At 35.6% G+C, this 21,279-nt stretch overlaps 3 protein-coding genes across 3 annotated transcripts; 1 reads left to right on the top strand and 2 right to left on the bottom strand.

Annotated features, from left to right (window-relative positions):
• Positions 1-5,547: 5,547 nt before the first annotated feature.
• Positions 5,548-11,756, bottom strand: LOC102614680 (leucine-rich repeat extensin-like protein 6). Its single transcript, XM_006489532.3, has 2 exons — positions 11,609-11,756; positions 5,548-8,306 (listed from the first exon to the last, which is right to left on the bottom strand). Exon 2 carries the CDS (start codon positions 7,048-7,050, stop codon positions 5,794-5,796), a length of 1,257 nt encoding a protein of 418 aa, XP_006489595.2. The 5' UTR covers positions 7,051-8,306; positions 11,609-11,756; the 3' UTR covers positions 5,548-5,793.
• On the bottom strand, positions 9,069-12,043 carry LOC102620504 (chlorophyllase-2). The gene is made up of 2 exons (XM_006489380.4): positions 11,609-12,043; positions 9,069-10,639 (listed from the first exon to the last, which is right to left on the bottom strand). Exons 1-2 carry the CDS (start codon positions 11,891-11,893, stop codon positions 9,965-9,967), a joined length of 960 nt encoding a protein of 319 aa, XP_006489443.2. The 5' UTR covers positions 11,894-12,043; the 3' UTR covers positions 9,069-9,964.
• Positions 12,044-13,301: 1,258 nt separating this feature from the next.
• LOC102620765 (protein LIFEGUARD 4-like) lies at positions 13,302-16,011 on the top strand. Its single transcript, XM_006489381.4, has 4 exons — positions 13,302-13,895; positions 14,472-14,585; positions 15,326-15,483; positions 15,590-16,011. Exons 1-4 carry the CDS (start codon positions 13,661-13,663, stop codon positions 15,791-15,793), a joined length of 711 nt encoding a protein of 236 aa, XP_006489444.2. The 5' UTR covers positions 13,302-13,660; the 3' UTR covers positions 15,794-16,011.
• The last annotated feature ends 5,268 nt before the right edge of the window (positions 16,012-21,279 follow it).

The following is a 21,279-nucleotide window of genomic DNA, read 5'->3' as shown; positions in this document are numbered from 1 at the left end:
GGGAGGAGGAGGCATGGACCCTTGACCCACTTCGAAAGGACGTCCCCTAGCTTCCCCCTCTTGCACCCCATCCAAAGGAGCCTCCACCTGATCCTGCTCACCCTGCTCCTTGTCCGCCTGGTCGACCTCTGCCATATACCACTGCACTCCAGCCTCCAACTTGCTCATGTCCAGCTCGGGATATTCTCCCTAAAGCACAGACATGATACACTTATAGGAGAAAGCAACCCCCGAGTCATACTCGGCATCAAACCGATCGTCCACATCAGCGGATTTGCCTTTCTCCTCAGCCAGCTGCTCATTCAGGGATTTGATTTTTCCCTCAAGGGTGGTCCTCAAAGTATCTCTTTCACTTTGAGTTACCTGAAGGTCCGACTTCAGGCCATCCAACTCACCCTCAAACCTGGAGGCAGTAGACTCAGCAACTGCAACTTTCTCCTCCAGCTCTGTAATCTGCTTGTTCAGCTCGGCTAGTTTCTCCTTGGAGCGGTCAGCAGATTCAGCTTTCTTTTTCAACTCCTGATTGTCAGCTTGAAGCTTCTTCTCATGACGCGCGGACCCGGTCTTGTAGCACGAGACCATTGTGGACAACCTGAAGGAGACTCTCTGAACAGAAGCAGCTAACTCGGAGAGGCTCATGCTCTCGATGTCCTTCACCATCTTGGGCCCAACCGATTTTTTATAATCCTTCTGATATGGGCTCAGGTAGTCACCTTGATCCCGAGATGGAAGAGGAGAAGATCGGTCCCCAGACTGCAAGCTGACCTCAGGACTCTTGTCGTAGGTTTTCTCCCCACCACTCTTACGAGGTGGAGGAGGGGACAGAGCAGGAACAGGCGCCTTAGAAGGACCGACACTGGGTTTCTTTGGAGGAGGGGGAAGGTTGCTGGAGCTACTCGGAGCCCGACCACGCTTCCTGCTCATCGCGCTGAGGATCTTGTTATCCATTCCAGCGGCTATGTCTACTAGGCCCGAACCGACCAGGTTTGTTGGCGATAGAAGGTCTTGGCAGGTAGACGCGTTCAACAGAGCAGTTTCCACCTGAAGCAAAGGTCGATCTTCAAGCCCCCCGATCAAACCCCACAACTCTGAAATAGCAAAAGAGGTTAAAGAACTCGATAAGTGACAGTTTGAGAAAGAATATAGGCAAAAAATGAACGACCTGGGGTGACAAACTGCGTTGGAAGGTAAATATCATCACCCAACGAACGGAGTGCTGAACACCACTTTCCCCCAGCAAAGAAGAATTTGTTCTTCCAATTTTTGCACGAGGAGGGGAAACCAGTGATTGGCTTTCTCTTTGCGGAACTGGACATGAAGTAATACCAGCCCACCTCCCTTGGGCTGCTCCGCAGCTGATACAGATGTTTTGCTTCAACAAGGGAAGGCTCCTCCGACCCGCACCTCTCCCACAACACAAACATTGCCGAGAGAACCCTCCACCCGTTCGGGTGTAGCTGACTTGGGGTCAGGTGCATACCCCCCAATATTTTGGCAAAATAACGCTGAAGGGGCAGTCGAGCTCCTAGTTTGAAACTCTCTAGGTGCATTGTCACATACCCCTGTGGAGGCCGACTAAGAACGTCACCCTTCCCAGGAACTACAAGGAGAACCTCCTCAGGAATGTCGTAGAGGTTCCTAAGCTTGAATAAGTCAGTTTAGGTGGTGGCACAAGCTATGTAATCAATAGGGTAGGAATCAGCCTCCACCCTATGGCCAAGATTCCTTTTCTTAGCAGGACCGCTCGGTCCGGAACTGCTCCCCTCACCATCGCCAACTCCTTCAGGGATCCCAACCCCACCAGAGCTGTGGTTCTCACCAGATCCCGACGCAGGTCCACCTCTATTCCCTACAAGCTCTAGTTCGGGAGAGGAAGAGACAACCAAGGGGCGTGGGTACTCAAGGGTATCCCTGCCATGGGAATGACCTACATTACTGGAGGGACCTAAGAAATCGGTGGGTATTGACACGTTGAGGCCTGAATCCCCTGATTCTTCATCATCCTCATCAACAATTAATTTTCTTTTTCGGTTTGACATATCGGAACCTCAAAAGAAAACAAAGAAAACTCGAGTATATGGACACAAAAAGGGCAACACAGAACCCAATCAACAACAACCAGAGGAGAAGTTAAAGGCAATACCTGAATTGAACTGGCACTGATAGCGCGACCGTGATAGAGAAAAAATCCAGCGAGTGGATACTCCAGACACGAGAAGTGTAAGCAAAGTTCAGAGAGGGAGTTAGTTAACGATGAAGAGATGAATAACAAAGCGATGAAGATATAAGTCTAGGGATTTGAAATAAAAAGGGGGAAATGAAAGCATTTAAGTGATAGAGACGCCAGCTCACTCACCGTACATCAAGGACAGATAGCCCGTCGTTTCAAATTTCAAATACGAAGAGTCGGGAGATGCCACGTCACCAATCGTTATAAGAGGCCAGGCTAGATGCAAGCCCAGATACGCAATGGACATACTCATTTAGGCCCATGCTCAGGTCAAAATCTCCCCTGAAGAAAAATGATACCTCAAGTCCATCCCGGTAGACGGAAGACCAGAGGAGAAGCCCCCGGATTGGTAAGATTTGACTATCAGTTTCTACTCTTGACTCATTTCACTCACAAGACCAGAAACTGGGGGACTGGTGTTAAGCAAATAAAAGCACCATGTCGGCCATGCTACTATTTCCACCCCGGCATGAATCACCTCAGCCAAATGGTACGAGCAGAACAGGGGGTAACATGAGCTGATCAGAGACGAATACTGACCAGAGTCATATACCGAGCCGGTACCCGTCCCCCAAAAAAGCGGAAATACGATCCCACAAAATCGCGGTAGTTGCGCTTTTCCCAGAACCGTTGTGGGAGATGCGAGATCCCACGTTTGCCCACAATGTAGCAGTTAAAATTCCATGAGGGGCTGCCACTACCCAGAAAATGTGGGATGAATGGCAAACGGAAACGTAGGGACAGCGGCTATAAAAGAAGAAGAAATCGGTGAAGAAAGGGGATAGAAAAAAGTGAGAGGGAAAACGCTGCCAAATTGCAACTAGGCCATTTCCTTACAAATTTTTAATAAACTCCTGGAATCCAAATTACATTGTTTTCCCGTAAACACCTTGTGTTAACTTAGGCATCGGAGGGTTTACGCCGGCAAAACCACCGGCGTCTCTGATCCATTTTTAGTGAGTGCAGGTCTATTGAGAGAAAGGAGGACGATTCCAATCCCAGTGAACGAGCAACAGTAGATAACACAAACGTTGGTGAAAGAATCTGGTCGGTCAAGAGGCGAGCAAATTTCAGCATCAACACTATCCCTTCTAGACGAGCAGGACTATGACACTTGCTGCTTTTTTCCTGCAGACTCATACGCACGCAAAAACTGGTCAGAGTACGCTGGGATTTTCCCGGCGTAAGCGTAAACCATCCGACGCTCAAGTCAGAAATCAGGGTTTACTTTTGGAAAAACTTTGCCAATTCCAAAAACTTTGCCAATAATTTCTTGGCTTTATTCTGATTTCTAAAATAATGAAATCCTTATAAATTTTATTGAGGTTTTCTCTTAGAATGTCCTCTGGAAATTCTTTTATTATATTTTTTTAGTGTTTTTTGTCAAACCTTTTTACCTTCTTTGATCACCCCCTTTATAGCCCTCATCAGAATTCAGCTTCTCCCGTTCACGTTCTCCACCTTAGCATGATTCTCAATCATGGATGCTTGAACTTTGTAGTTGCGGTTGAGTGGGCCTCGTGCCTGGTTTTCGAAGAGTGGCGATCGTGGCTGAGTGGGCCCCGTGCCTAGATTTTTGGAGAGTGGTGAACACTCTGATAACTTCCGAAGGCTGAGCCTGCCGAGCTCAAGTTCAGTGGGAACTATCTTAGGTACTAAGTAGAGGATTCCTGCTCGTGCCATGATTCCCGGCAAAGGACCTCCTTGGCAACGGGCAACGGGCAACGGGCAAAAGGCTTCTGCTCCTGGACAACATAACGCAGCAAGCAAGTCCTTGTTTAATACTGTTGGTCTCGTCGTTATATATCCCCCGAACAAGAGCAACACAAGATATTGACCGATGCGCTTGCCTACCTTGCATCATCTTCGAATTCAAAATAAACCCACTTCTTCTAGTTTGGAATTTGTCGGTGTTATTTTTAGTTTGTTGGTGAAGAATGATTGATTAATTAAATAAATACTGATTCCATTCTTTCAATGTAACTAATACGAGTAATTTGATATCAATTTGTGAAAATATTATTAATAATTTGAGCGCACTAAAGTTTCGGGAATTCAAATGTTTGAATATTATTTTATGTACAAATCAAATGTTAGCATGAGCTTTTTACACTGCAGTCATTCATAATAATTAACTAATTATATTTCTGCTTTTCTTCCGGTTTATTAAGGGCGCAAGGGCTTAGCTAAAACCTTAAGATATTCAATAAAGTAGGCTAGGAATTGGGCAGAACCGCATGGTGGGCTGTAAAGACAGGCGTTGTGATAACACGACTGAACTGATTGACAAACTTTTTGTAGAAAATCTAGTAAAAGACTCTACTGATCATCCACTTTGATCAAGAATCATTATGATTTATGATTGACTATCGACTACCACCACAGATGAAGAATCATTATGATTTATGATTGACTATCACTTAGATAAAGGAATAAAAAAGTGGGGAAACCAAGATTCTTTGTTTGATAATCCATCAGTACTCATAATTAAAAAAACTCTTAATTTACAAATAAAATCCTATTATAGGCCAAGCCCTAAAATTAAGCAACACAATTCAACCAATTTAAAATAGAAAAGAATATATATTCCTAATTAGCAATACATAACCCAATCGAAAGAGAAGACCATATTAGAAATCCTAATGCAGGGATTAACTAGAATGAATATTTGCGTGCTTCGTGTGAGATGACTCGATCTTGGCCTATTAGAGGCGTAACAATCTGTCCACAAAAATCCACAACAAACAAACTAGAGGGCAAACAAAATCAAGGAAATTATGCTGCTGTAGTTATTCAGTTTTATCAAAGAAATTGTGTTTAATTTTTGACGAAAAGATTAAGTAGTGGCAAAATTATCATATTTTTTAAAATAAAAATAATTGGATATTGGCCCATTTTAATCTCCACCCTACTAAAAAATTATCGAAGATATCCCCCAATTGTTTCCAAAGAAAAAAAAAAATTGGTAGGAGTCTTAAGATGATAATAATAATAATACCCATCTGCAACTGCAACTCATGCCTCCGCACAAACAAAATCGAAACTAATTTAAACACTATTGGCCCATCTTGACTAATTTAAACAATATCCGCCCATCTTGACTCTTGTTGCTCTTCCTTGAAGTTCTAAAACGTTTATGAATGATGATGCATTATTATTGTTTTCACTTGACTAGTCTTACTTTTCACTTGATTTTTCTTTTTACTAGCAAAGGTTTTTCTTTTTTAAATAATAAAAAATAATTTATCATAACTCAACTTAATAATTTAGAAACATTTATGATAACCTAGCGGCAACATTAATTTCCATCCGTCAAATTTACATACGGAACAGGATTGGGCATTTTCAATCTTTGGTAAATACATGAGTATTGTGCCACAGAACAAGATTGGACACTGTCAATCTTTGGTATAAAGAAGCAAATTAAAAATAGAAAAGAAAAGGAACAAAAATGAAAAAAAACTACTCCCCTTCTATTATTCAAACAAGAAGATAAATACATGAATATTGCAAAAGAAGAATTTTTATTATTCCCTCTTTATCCTATGTTTGTACTGCTGGGGTCACGGATGATGAAAATGGCCTGGCGGGAATGCTCCCCAATTATGCTTTGGGTGCTTTGGATGCTTTGAATGCCACGGTTGGTAAGGGGGCGGGGGCGAGGGTGGTGGAGGAGAAGGTGGTGGCGGTGGAGGCGGAGGCGGTGGCGGTGGCGGGCTTCTTGGTGAGCAACCGAAGGCACCACAGTCAACAGGATGTGCATAGAATGACTTGCATTCCTTAGCTGATCGCTGCAATGGCCTATTAGGAATGCAATTCTGCCTATCATCTTTATCTTTCAAATTAAGGCAAGTTAACGGTTCACTACAGAAGAAATTATAGGAGTAGGTGAAATTCTCCAGCTTCGGCAAACGGCATATACTTTCTGGTATTGCACCAGATAGCTTATTGTGAGCGACGTTTAGCTGCTCCAAGCTCTTCATGTTCCCCATAGACTCCGGTAACGGACCAACCAAGTTGTTAAAGCCAACATCAAATACCGTCACTTGATTTAACAACCCTATATCTTGCGGAAAACACCCCGTTAATCCCGTATTCAAGAGAATGATCTCATTGAGGGTTCCTGCCATTTTTGTCAAACTTGAAGGTATGCAACTGTTCAAGTTATTATTTGCAAGGACAAGCACAGAAACAGGAGAGTTACCGATGTTTTTCGGTAAAGATGAGCTAAACTTGTTGTTGTTAATAAACAACGCATCAAGTTTTAGATCAAAAACAGCTGAGGGGATATCACCTTCAAATTGATTGAATCTGATGTCAAGAAACTTGAGTGAAGGCAAACAAAGGACAACAGAAGGGAAACAACCACTGAATTGGTTGGTACTAACATCAAGCTCGAAAAGAAGTCGCATATTTCGGAAGCTATCAGGTATTGTGCCACAAAATCGGTTAGAGTTTAAGTGGAAGAGGGCAAGGTCTTCGAGGAGGCCCAGCTCTTCCGGCAAGGTACCGGCTATGTTGGCGTGGTTGAGGTCTATACCTGCGACTGTTAAGGAGTGAGGATCATCTGGGGCTGGTGCACAGTATACGCCTGTGTAGTTGCACACATCAGGGCCATACCAATTTGACGTGAAGCCATTAGGGTCAGAGGTGATGGCATATTTCCAAGCTTGAAGGGCTGTGTAAGCTTTCGAGAGCCTTGGATTTGGTATGGTCAATCCAATATCAATGTCTATACTTTGAGAGGGTTCAGAGCAAAGGAAAATGACACAAAGCATGCCCCAAAGAGCTAGATTCAGAGAAGGGCTCTTCATCATCATTTTGAAGAAAGACTTGCCATCTTATGACTTTTGTTGATAAGAAGATGGCTATCACGTTTTATACGAGGGGTATATATAACATATTGACAACTTGTAATCGTTGATCAAAAGTGTAAAATATTATGAATATTAAAAAGATTAAAAACATTGACGTTATATTAGTGGAGTACAGATGGATTTTAACTTTCAATTTGACTGACTTGATTAAGAAATTAGAAGGAATGATCCTTGGTTTGTTTGTAACAAAAATGGTGTGGTTGTGGTTTCAAGTTATTGGTGGAAATTTGGAAGGAAACCGGTGTGTGGCCTCAACAAATACTCGGGTTTGTAAGTACAATTTTGGCGGTATTAAGTTGTTTAGTCGATGCTCGAGCATGGGACCATTTAATAAGTTATATTGTCTGGCAGGCAATGAAGAAGGCTTAATAACTAATGATGCAATACTTGGCACATGTATGGAACCAAGGCCTCAGATGTGAAAGGTTGTATATATAAAAAATTGGATACCTTGTATCAGAAGTAAATCTTTGTTTTGTCATTTCTGATATGTTTTCGCGGTTCGAAAATGAAGTTGAAGCCATATGTTTTCTCTCATTGCTAGTTGCAGACACCCCACTTTAATCAATCTGTTAAGCAATTGCTCTGTTGTTTTAGTTTATGGTTGGTCATCCGCAAGGCTTAATAAGATTATGAACGTCTAAGAAATCTGGGTGGTTAGAAACCCCAAAAGACAGAAATTAAAAAATAATAATTAAAAAAAAGAGTACTGGGTCAACAGATAATTGGATAATCATTATTGACAGAACATTTTTCCTACAATCTACAAAGCAAATGGTTGTTAAATATATCAAGAAACATTAAATTATGCTATTGCCATGGGTACGCTTGATGAATGAGAGCCAAATAATACCCACGTTGAGCTTTTATAAACTTTACTTGCTGTAGTAGCAAAGAGAAACAAGATAAGATCAATCAAGAGTGAGGTAGCTGCTATAGCTTAAGTGTTATTATCTCGGGGTCATGAGCTTCTTGAACCCAGAAATGAAATAGGCCACATCCCTGGCCTGTTGTCCTAACTAGTAGTAACAACACTTGAATGCAGTCAGGTTTCACGAATGTGAGTGGTCGCACAGAGCAGGTGGGGCTATTCAATAGTGGCTGAGACTCAGTTTCTGTGGTCCATTCAAGCATGCTAAAATTGAAATTTATTTGTGATGTAAATTTTGTTTTTGTTTAATTCCACTTGCAGGCCACAACTTGAGAGAGAAAGAAAGAAATTTAATCAAAGTCAAATATTATAGATTTGGGCCGCAAGGCATTCGCATACATGCTTGCAACAGATGAAGAAGAAAATCAAAAAATAATAAGCAGGAAATTTTAGAAAATTGCTCCCAAAACTTAATACAGCAGACACGAAGACTTTGATGGAATAAAGATTAAAAATAATATACATGTTAAGGGGACTTAGCATAAGATTTCTAAGTACCCAACCCAAAATGCTAACCTTTTAGGTGGAGTGACCTACCACCTTATAAACCCAAATATCTCCCATTTACTAGCCAATGTGGGACACAACTCAACAATCCCCCCCTCAGACGAAACCACTGCCAGACTCTGGTCCTTTCGTCCGACACACATGAGTTGTTCCACCACCACATTCTGGCTACTAGGTCTAGCTCTGATACCACTTGTTGGAGGGACTTAACATAAGATTTCTAGGTATCCAACCCAAAAAGCTAAAATTTTAGGTGGAGTGACCAACTACCTTATAAACTCAAGTATCTCCCCTTTACTAGCCAATGTTAGACACAACTCAACAATACATCTCATAATGAAGGCAAGCAATGGAGAAATTCCCCTGAGAATGGCCAATCCAATCAATCAGAAGGTTACAAGAATCTATGAGCACATGAACATGATTTGCATATATTCCCCTGTCTCAATTTTTACTTGTTAAAAACTTAAATTTAAGGATAATGACGGCATATTGCAATTTATAATGATATAAAAAAAAACAATAAACGAAAACATTAACTAGTGACATATATTTCTAGAACAGAAGTGTTCCTGAAGTCAATGTACCAATCTCAGTTGACTATATCACTCCAATAAATAAAAATTGTCAACTATGCTGTGAACCCATAATAAACAACGAACGGAACCGAGAAGACTTCTGAAAGAACAAGGTTGCGAGACACATATGGGTACTTAATGGCATCAAAAACAGACATTTAGTTCGTTAGGTAAGAGTGTCACTGCTCTATAACGCGTTGGTTTCGGTTCTGAAGGTTGAAGGTCGACTTCAAACTAATGTGTGGTAGGTCTAAAACTTGTCTTGCAAAGTTGGGACTGGTTGGAATAGAGAGGGAGAAAAGACAAAGTCAAGAATCAGTATCGTTTCAGAAAGTTACTTCGTGTTAATTTATAATAGAGTAGGTACGTTGAAGGGGTTATTGTGAGATTTTCTTTTCTGTACTTTCACTTTTTTTCCGAAAGGATACGGCAAAGGCTAGGTCAATGGAAAGTTCTCAACACTATTTTTGACGTATTAGACCGACTTGACTCGAGCTTACTCTTACGCCTAGCACACAAGCTCTGTTGTCAGGTCTCTTCACACCAACCAGTTTTGGTGTGGGATTTCTTCACATTCTGTTTCATTATCACCGGCTTGTAACACTAGTCTAAATGTTAAAAGAGATTATATTGACATCAAAATATCTGGAAAGCGAAATTTTCCACTATTTGATGCTGTAATGAGATCCAATAGAGCAAAATGAAGTTGTTTAGGTGCGATACTACTATTTCTTCCTGATCTCCTATCTTTGGTATTTATTTCTTTTACCGTAAATAGCACTTACATTGAAAACCAGCACGTATTTTCAAAATCCTCCACGATTGTCAAACTACTAAAATTTCACTCAAGAAATTCAACAGTTTCGAACTCTGCTGGTGCAGTTTCTTGCTCTTTTCTTATAGCCATTAAGTCGGTGATATCACCATCCAGATAAGCTTTCATAAAAGCAACAATAATTCCTCCAATGGACCTCCTCATAGGTTCCCTGGACTTACCATTCTTACACAGACAGTATGTTGCTTTCCCCCTGATCCCCTTAGTATCATCGTCCAACATATCAAGGTGACCATAATCCTTAACCACAAAATGACAGGCCGGTGTCCGACATTCGTTGAAGAAGTCTTTGTGGTTAACTCCTTTCGGAGCACAAGGAGGGAACAGAGGGTTTTTTTTAATTTCACCTAAGCCTGAACCTATAACCATTACCGGCATACCAAGATCAAATGAATGAGGAATGTAAGTTAGTACCGGTGGAGGAGTTTGTTTCCCTTTGTCCATTCCATCAACAGGGTCTACACCAATTAATGCTGAATATTTTAAAGTAGTGGCCCCTTTCTTAAGAGCTAGTGCAAAGGCAGCCTTGCCTCCTCGACTATGACCAGCAAGGGCTAGCTTGCTTAGATTTGGCCGAACATGTGGTGGAAGGAAGTGGCCGAGTCCTTCAGATAACCAATTTGTGATTGCAGCTGCAGACGTAATCTCAGCAGTTGCATCTGGTCCAGCCACATTGTATAACTATTGAAGGCAAAGAAGAAAAATATTTCCATGAGCCAAACACGAAATAGTGTCACTTTTCAATTTTAAATTCTTTCTTTCTACCCATTTCTCTAATCTGGTCAAATCCAAAAATGTAAAACAAAAACTAGCTAGAGAGTTCAATTAGAGGATATCAGTTTGTTTCTTTCCAAAACCCGTCATCAGAGCTCAATTTCTTTGTTAATGGACAGAGCTAAACACTATGTTACAACAACTACAAGTCTATGTATTAGTTAAAACTAATAATTAGAGGAAATTAAAATGGGTTATGCCATGTTTATTTTGCATTCTCTATTTGTCGGTCTCATAATTAATTGGCTAAGTCAGCAGCAAAATGAATTGAGTGAATTGACTGCCGTTTCTTTTTATGACATTTGAATGTGAACAGCTGACTAATTCCACTTTAGTTGCTTCTTTTATTATGTAAAAATTGACAAGGACAGTGTGGACCTCCAAGAAAAAAGAAACAAAAAAATACAGAACAGTATTTTGACAAGAAAATGGAGCCTTCCAGCTACTTCATTCACTCTCTACAAGCAACGAAATGTGTCTGTGCTGGCAATCACCTTATCTAATATCAGCATCAGAGTTAAAAAGGAACATTAATTTAGACTTGCGTATTAATCACAATTATACAACTCCAGTACATCCATAAATTTTTAATAGCCCTAAACTCTCAAATACACAAATAAATTCGCATGAAAATCAAACATTCAAAGAGTTCGGTTCAGATATATTTGTTATGCTACTAAAATAGAAATTCCTCTCAAATGCAAACCAATGAGCATCCCCTGTTTGCACTCTATAAGCAATTAGTACTATACCCCCATCATGTAAGTTAGATTAGCACCAATCATATATAGATGCATGTAACTATGATCAAAAGTTATAAACATGACACAATTGCATAACATATGCCCGTACAAAGGGTTAATTAGGATAGCTTACCTGAGGAGCGATTACAATGAAGCCATGAGAAGCAACATGTAAGATAAGCTGAGAGTAGAAAGAGTTGAGGAGAACGTAACCGTGGAGTAAAATCAGTACTGGGAATTCTCCTCCAGCATCATCAGAAGGCATGCCGATCAAAAGTGGCTTGGGTGGCGGAAGTGGAGTGGAGCTTGTACTGTTGCATGATGCCACAGTAGCAGATTCCACCCTTAGAAGACTGGTTGAATAATTCCCAGTATCAAAAACATTTGTAGCTAAACTCCTTGTTGAAGATGAAGACATGATGACGTATATTCCTTCTCACTTAAGTTTCTTCTACTTAGCTTGCATGTAATAGCCTTGTGGGATAAGTTGTTGTGTGGCCCTTATAGCCTCACTAAAGTCCGACTTGGGGGATGCGTTTTCATTTTCTTTCTCGGTATTCTATGCTGTTAGGATATTTTCCCATTTTTAATTTTAATGGGCTTTTTTTTAGTTAGCCCTACTGTCTCTGTTTAGCCTAAGCCCATCTGTATTTGTGCATCTTGGGCCCATAATGTCAGCTCATTAAGATCATCCATTCATCAACAACCAACTCAACCTCAGTGGGTAGAAAATATGAGAATGTGATTCTGATTCTTAGGGATGGTAATTTTTTTTTATTGGGATGGAATTCTGTGGGATCTTATTTTGTTAATATATTTTTGTCTTAAAAAAATAAAAGGACGAAAATGAGACTTTTTTTTTATCTCACTTGTATAAACAGGACAATACTAGGGTTGGCAAATCTCATCCTACCCCATCTCATTACTAACCATAATGGTTCAGTTTATTATTTTATTATTAAATTATTAGATATTTTAACATAGCTGAAGTTGATTACTGTTAGCATAAAATTATATTCGAATATACATGTAGTCAAAATAAAACTATTATGTATTTGATTATCCTACTTTATTTTTATTCAAGATTTTTACTATATTGAATTATGATGATCCTTAAAAAATTAAAATTTATTTATTTATTTATATTTAAAACTATTCAAGATATTAGATGGGATGAGATATTTGACAGGATGGAAGTGGGGGAAATTTTTATCCCCTGAAAAAAAAAAAAGAACGAGAATAGAAATTTTTTTTATCACATTTACATATACGAGACAGAACTGAGATTGACAAATCTCATCCCATCCTATTGCCAACCTTACTGATCTCCAAAATTTTAAATAGTTTGTAAGCATTCTCATTTCTCTAATAAAATGTACAAGCAAACAAAAAGTAATCGCTCTTAACAATAATTTATTATATTTATTTTGATTGGCATCACGTGATAAAGAACAACTCACGAAATATTACTTCTAATGTCTTATAAATATAATCCATAGGAAATACTTTGAACATCATATTTGGTGGGTGACGGTGATATTCTTTGGAAAAACCGAAAGAGAAGAAATCCTACGACAAATCGTACAATTCTACAACTTCCTCAAGATTAATTAATTCGATTAAATGGTGATACCGACTAACATTGAATCGGTATAATATTTTTTTCACTTTCTTAATGCTTAATTAAATTGCCTACCACGAGTCCACGCGCCTAAGATTCGTTTCGTTTCCTTCGTTTCGCCTTCTCTACCGAGTAAAGTCTACGTCATCGATTACTTACATGTAAATTAATCTCGGATGAGGCAGCGAATAAATACAGTTGCCTTCTATCCCAAGTGAACGTCGCTCATAACTAACTAACTCGATCATTTCTGAGAATCTGGCGCGCAAAACATTCTCGCTGCTTCTCTTCCTTCCGATTCATAACCGAAAAGAGTGCAATCGCGTGAATCTATCACCTGGCTTCCTAGCTATTGCCTTCGCAAGAATCTTTTAGATTCCTATTTAATAAAATCTCCTATTTGATCTTTTATTTATCAAATCTCTATAAATTCGAATAAATGCCACATGCCCGTTATAACAACGCTGCTCGCTAGCTTCGGGGGGAAAAAACAAAGTTAATAATAAATTTTGTTTGGTTTGTTTTTCCCATTCATCGAAACCAAAAAAAAAAGAGTAAAAAAAAATGGCAAAAGGTGACGTAGAAAGAGGGACCACGGAGCTGTATCCGGGCATGATCGAGCCGCCCGAGATACGATGGGCTTTTATAAGAAAAGTTTACGCCATTGTCGCCATGCAGATTCTTCTCACCATTGCCGTTGCCTCCGTCGTCGTTTTTGTCAAGCCCATTCACAAATTCTTGGCCAGCGGGACGCCCGGTCTCGTCCTTCTTATCGTCGTCTTCATTCTTACCCTCTTACGTATGTTATTTCTCTCTCGTTCTTTCTTTCTTTTTTTAATTTTTAATTATTTAATTACGAATTTAATTTTTCTTTTCTTTTTTATATTATATTCTTTAGGGTTTTAGTACAATGAATTAACAGTCGTGCTCTATTCTCGAAACAAAAATTAATCCTCTGTAAAAAAAAAAAATCTCGCATTTATTTGTAGAAAGAGTTGCGAGAGTTGAATTTAAATAATAATAGGGAATTCTTACTGAAAGAATATGAGTTATTATCATCAATTATCTAAACAGTCCTCTCCAATTTACTCTGTTTTTTTGCAATGAGTTGCCTGTTCTGATACTAATTGTGGCCTTACTCATTCTTTAAAGCTAACTTGTAAAGAAACGGTGCATGGTTGCTTATAAATCCACATACTAATCTTTGCAAATGGATGGCATTTTGTGTTTTGAGATCTTTTTGCCCCTTTCTGAGGAATAAAATTAGAGAGAATTTATTGGGGTTGTTGTGCTTTCTCAGGCTAATGTGAGTTAAATTTCTGATTTTTTTTTTTTTCTTATTGGGAAATTGATATATGTTTTTTTTCATTTGTAGTAATATGCCCACTGTTTGCTTATCGAAAGCGCCATCCATGGAACTTTGTCCTTCTCGTGCTGTTCACAATACTACTTTCCTTCACGCTGGGAGTTGCTTGCGCCTTCTCTAAAGGTACAGTGATTATTGATTGATTGATAACACATCTCAATTCTGCTTTGATCGTGCTAGTTTATTGCTTTAATATCAACGTATGTGAGTTCCTGGAATGGATCTTTTTCTTGTTTATACTTATGTTGTTCCAGGTGAAAAGCTTAATTGGTATCTGAAGCCTAAACTAGTATCTAATGCACATTGTGAGATAAATAATGAAGTGGGTTTATATTGGGAATTTTATTAAAGCTTAATTGTTATGGACTTGCATTTACCTTTACTTTTTCGTTAACCAAATGGTCGCTAATGAATCCCGAATTCAGTAGCTGAAGTATTTATGATTGGTGTCTTTGTTTGAGTGATGAAGTGTGTGGTCGGGAGTGATGTGTTTGGTAATACCTTGCAGTTGTGTTTTAGCAGTTCAGCAAATTTTTTTTCCTCAGTTATACTCCACAACTATGTTTTTTACTCCACAGCAGTTGCAGCTTAAAAGTTATAGCACCTCACTCCCAAACACGGCTGAAGAGTCTTGGATCAATTGTCCATAACTGCATTATGACTGTCATACTCTTTGGGAGAAGATTAAATTGATGTAATTTGTTTTGCATACATATTAGAATGTAACCTTTGCTCAGTTGCTGTGACTTTTGTGGCTCTGTGTTTTCAAAATGTGTTCATTTGTTGTGGGTAATAGTAATATTAATAATGCATGAGGTTGCACATCAGCATTCACGAACTTGTGCTATTTGGATTTCCAACAGGGAAGATCATATTGGAAGCTTTCATTCTGACTGGGGCTGCTGTTGCTGGTCTCACTCTATACACATTTTGGGCAGTGAAAAGAGGCAAAGATTTCAGCTTTCTCGGTCCCTTTTTGAGTGCGTCCCTCTTGGTGCTGATCGTTTTCGGCATCTTCATGGTCTCAACTTTCTCACTCTCTCATTTGACATTCACTCAGTCACTGCCTAATATGCTTTCCCCATTATCATATTCCGATCAGTGCACTAACATTTCTCATTTTACAGTTCTTTTTCCGTGTGGGAAAGGTAGCACATATGATATACGGCCTCATGGGAGCCATCATATTCTCTGGCTACATCGTGTACGACACAAACAACTTGATCAAGCGTTACACATATGATGAATACATCACGGCTGCAATCGAACTCTACTTGGACATCGTCAACATCTTCATTGCATTCCTCCAAATGCTCGGAGCCACCGATTGAATCCTACTCGCATTGCACTTCTTATCTTCACATAGCAGCAGCATAGAGATGACTTGAGTTCTGTAATTCCGCCGCCCATATATTCCTCCTACAGGGATATTTGATTTTTTGTTTTTACCCATAGCTCAATATGAGCATGAAATGTAGTCGGAATATTGGACATTTGAGGAAGAAAATTTTCGTTTATACCCCATATATATAAAACTTAGCTAGGTTCATATGTTTGAAATCTTACAAAAACTAGAATTGTAGATTGTTTATAACGAAAACTAGAACTAAGTTTTGTGACAATACTTAATATTTGGAACTTCTAATTCTAATTTGGAAAGAATCCGGTACTTATGTTTTTATAACCCAAAACTTTAGGTTTTGATTTTGAAAAATTATTGTAGAGTTTTCGGTTCTAATTTATTTATGAGGTTAATTCTTAGGATTAAAATGCCGTACTTAGATTGCATTAACAATATTAACATATTAATATAACTTGAAAGAATCATGTACAAAGTTAAAATAAAACTGAAACATTGTATAAGAAAAAGAAGAAAAATGTCTTTCACGCATAATAATAATTGCTTATTTGGAACTTCAGTTTCCAACTTTTGAAATTTAATTATACGTGGACAAATTGTGTTACGTAATAATTGAAAGAGAAGAAATATGAGTATAATACAATAATAACAAGGTACGTCGTCAGCTGCGAAATTGTGAATAATAATAATAATAATAATAATAAGAGGAGCCTAGTTCCACGAAATGTGTAAGTTTTTGGTTTCGTAATGTATAACAAAGTCTCAAAAATACAAACTTAATTTTTCGCTTCAATTTTTTTCCCCAAATAAAAGCCTTTTTTTTTCAACATCTATTATATTGTTCCAGATGGACAACTGCAAGTTGATCTCACCAAGACATGATCATGCTTCATGCAGCAGCGGCAATGGGCACACCCCACCAGGGGATCAATGGTGTGTTCTTTCACTGGAGGAGGAGTTGTTGCAATTGCTGAAGCCAAAATTTCTTCATTTCTTTTGATGCTAATTAAAAATCCTCGAGTGCAGAATTATGTTTGGTCGTCTTCTCTAGAATAAAGCGTGTCCTCAAGCAATTCCATCATGCAGTCAGCTGGATAAGGACAAGAGCTTTAAGAGGTATCTGAAAACACACCTCGAGCTGTAAGGTTGTTCTTGCTCCGGGCATTTGTCTCCAAAAACCTAATATCTCAACACTCTGATTGATCAACTGGGTGTTCATTAATCTAAACATATGAAAAATTCTCTTACCCCAACAGAAACAGCAACACGTAGCACAGTGTCTCCTGCTTCATCCTTGACTTGCAATAACTCAAGCATATTCCTGGTACGCAGCTCGTTCAACAAGGTTTTAAGGACTTGGCGATTACTGTGTTTAACGGTCACGTGTAGAAAGGTTTGGCCACAGTCAGTGACCGAACGAAGTTGTTGTTCGAAACAGTACTGGAGGAGGAGACTGATTATAAAGTAAAGTTTAAGTTGTAACAATCAACATCTGATAGTGTAAAGTAAATCTTTTTAAATAATAATTTTAATGAAAAAAATAAAAATATTAAGGTTTTTCAGTGAGTTTGGTTGTATTGTATATAATATTAAGAACGGTAATGCAATGAATTTTTTTATACAAATAAATATGGCATCACATGAATGGCTGAATTAAGATGTCAATTGCTTGACTTGTATGATTTATTTTTATTATTTTATATTTTCATTCAACTAATTATTTTATGTCATCACTTCAATTTGTGCAAAAATATTTTTTGCAAAAATTTATAGTTATAACATTATCTAGAAAGAAAGAGCGACTCCCTTCTTTTGATAAAAAATTATATAATTAATTGAATTTAATATTAAGGAATTGAATAAAAATATATTATTCTTAATCTTAACATCTATTTATTAGGTTCATGCACTGCACTGAACCTTAATTTGATTTTCTCAATCTCATCAATTTAAGTCTTGTATTTTTTTTTTGTATTAAAAAAAAAAGTCTTGTATTTTTTCAAATAATTAATTTCCTTATACTGTGAGAGATTCATCAGGCCGCAATAAGATTGAAGCTTTAAACACACTTCATTTTTTATTTTTTCCCTTATCTCTCCTTATTGAATATTGATTCTATAAAATCTAAATCTTAATTTTTCTATAATTAATATAGTCAGTGAATTTTCTTTTATTTGCCTAATAACAACACAATCCTCTCTCCACCATGTGAGTTCGAACTGTAAACATATTATTTTCAAAACAAAAGATTTTATTATCTCAACTAGATAGTACCCATAATATAATTAGTGAGTTTGAATTACGAAGATTAATTTAATTAATATTTACTAGGAAAAAGAGTGTCGCTACCCAAAGATTCTAGGTTTGTCTTCAATCTCGAAAATTATGCATTTTTCATAGATTTTTGGTAAATTGGGTTCTATTAACTCAAACCGAGTGTATTATACATGGGGGGAAAAAAAAGACAGTGTATATAAAATCTACAAAAAAAAAAAAAAAACAGCTTAATACAAAATTAACATTCTATTAAAACATACATTAAGTCATTAATCTTAACTTATTGCCGTCCAAAATTTATGATGAATAATTTTATCTTTAACTATAGAAACCACAATTGTTTAATGAACGTGAGAGAGATGATGAGAGATGCATAATTTTTAGCATGTATTGAAGTTTTGAATAGTTTGAATGGAAAAAACCCCTTTCAACCTTTGGATTTGATGCAATAGTCCATTTCACCCTTACTATTTAAACAATAGCTCATTTCATCACTATTTTTCAAAAAATATCCTAAAAAATCCTTTCGTTAATTTACTGTTGGTTTACTTTGTAATTCATTGAGGGTAAAATATTATTTTTCAATTAAGGATATACAAACTATTTTAAAATAAAACTCTCAAATACAATAAAATAATATATGATTTTCTGCATAAATTTAAAGTTTAAGGATAACTTAATCAAACAAAAATAAAATTAAAGAATATGCAACACACACCTACACATATGCGTGAATGCGCTCATTAAATTATTTTGTAGTATTTTAATTATGTGTTTTTATGTCTTTAGTTTGTGTTTTTTAAGTAGACGAAGGAGCTTATGTTTGTTTTTGGTAAAATAACAATATTGATTAATTAATTATTTATTTATCTTGATTATATTAAAGTCAGAAAAAGTTAAAGGACATATTATTTAGTGCCTGTGAAATATATGTATGTGTGTGCGTACACACACACACACACACACAAAATTTCGTGTTATTATTATTTATTCATTAAGTTACCCTTAAATTTTAAATTTAGGCATAAAATCATATGTTATTTAATTACGTTTGAGTGTTTTATTTTAAAATAGTTTGTATATCTTTGATTTTTTAAAAAAAATCATATTTTGCCTCAATGAATTACATAGTAAACTAATGGTAAATTAACATAAGGGTGTTTTGAGGTTTTATTTAAAAAATAAAGATAAAATAGGTTATTGTTTAAATAATAAGAATGAAATTAGTTATTGTATCAAACTCAAGGGGTAAAAAAGACTTTTTTCATAGTTGAATGAGACTGATGCTGCGTTTACTTGTCAGTAATCGAAATAAGCTGGAATCGGAATGAGCTGGATTCGAAATGAACTGGAATGGGAATGAGAAATGTGAATCAGAATAAGTTATTTATTTGACCTATAGGAATTGGAATTGGAATGTAATGAAATCTCATTGATGTGTTTATTTTATCTTAGAATCGGAATCGGAATGAATTAGAATGTAACAAATTACTAAAAAGTATTTAATGAATTATTATCATAATTATTATTTTATATTTTAATTATAGTGATTATTTATTCAAAAATTATTATTAATAATAATTATTGTGAATAATATATTAATTAATTGTAAAAAATTAATTAATTATAATGATATACTAATTAATTATAATAATTATATTAATTATTATTATAAAAATATATTAATTATTGTGATTATTTATTCAAAAACTATAATTATTAATACATTATTCTTAATAATATATTAATTAATAGTAATAATTATATTAATAATTATTATAATAGTATATTAACTAATTAATAATAATATATGAATTAATTGAAATAATTATATTAATAATTATTAAAATTATATATTAATTGATTAATGGTAATTATTAATATATTATAGTTAATAATATACTAATATATTAATTAATAGCAATAATTATATTAATTAATTAATAATAATAAAAGTATATTTATTATTGTGATTATTTATAAAAAATTATAATTATTAATAATTATTGTTAATAATATATTAATATATTAATTAACAGTAACAATTATATTAATTAATTAATAATAATAAAAGTATATTTATTATTGTGATTATTTATAAAAAATTATAATTATTAATAATTATTGTTAATAATATATTAATATATTAATTAACAGTAAAAATTATATTAATTAATTAATTAATAATATTTTAACCAATTATAATAATTATATTAATAGTTATTATAGTAGTATATTAATTAATTAATTATGAATAATATAATAATTATTGTGATTATTTATAAGAAAATATAATTATTAATAATTATTGTTAATAATATATTAATATATTAATTATTATTAACAATTATATTAATTAATTATTAATATAATTATTATAGTAGTATATTAATTAATAATAATATATTAATTATTTTGATTATTTATCATTACTAATAATTATTGTTAATAATATATTAATTAATTAATTATAATATATGAATTAATTATAATCATAATATATTAATTATTGTGATTATTTATTCAAAAACTATAATTATTAATAATTATTGTTAATAATATATTAATTAATTATAAATAAGGACAATATGGGTATTTTTAATTTTGGGAGAGGGCAAAATAGTCATTTCTGGGAATGGAATACTCATTCCCACCTCCCATTGGGAATGAGTTTCTCATTCCTTATTCTCAAATTGTGGTGGGCCCCATGATTTTGATTCCGATTCCCAGTTCTATTTTGTGAAGTAAACGCCGTCAATTATTCTGATTTCAGATTTTGATTCCCCAATCTAGGAAGTAAACGCACCATGAGAGTAATGGACGTTTGTTGCATGTGAAGTGACTTTTACGGGTAATTTCATCCGAAAATCATATGTTTGATTATTTATAATAGAAAATGTCTAGCGTGATTAGTTTTGAAATTGAAAGTTTTAGCGGTCAGATTCGTAAATTTATACTTTTATAGGTGCTTGTCTCTTAGCTCTCTTTCAGTCTAAAATTGATTAAGTTTTAGTGGTCAAATTCGTAAATTAATGATGCTTAATTTTGTCTTCGGTGATTGAAATGAAACCAAATTTGCTTAGTAATGGATGTTTGTTGTGTGTGAGTGAATTATAGGGATAATTTTTATAAAAAAAAAAAAAAAGAAGAGTAATTTTAATCTAAAAAAGTATGAGTTGC

This window comes from Citrus sinensis, chromosome 1, assembly GCF_022201045.2.
Source record: "Citrus sinensis cultivar Valencia sweet orange chromosome 1, DVS_A1.0, whole genome shotgun sequence".
Lineage (NCBI taxonomy): Eukaryota > Viridiplantae > Streptophyta > Magnoliopsida > Sapindales > Rutaceae > Citrus > Citrus sinensis.
The sequence above is the reverse complement of the archived record's forward strand: the minus strand, read 5'-3'. Positions and strand labels throughout refer to the sequence as shown.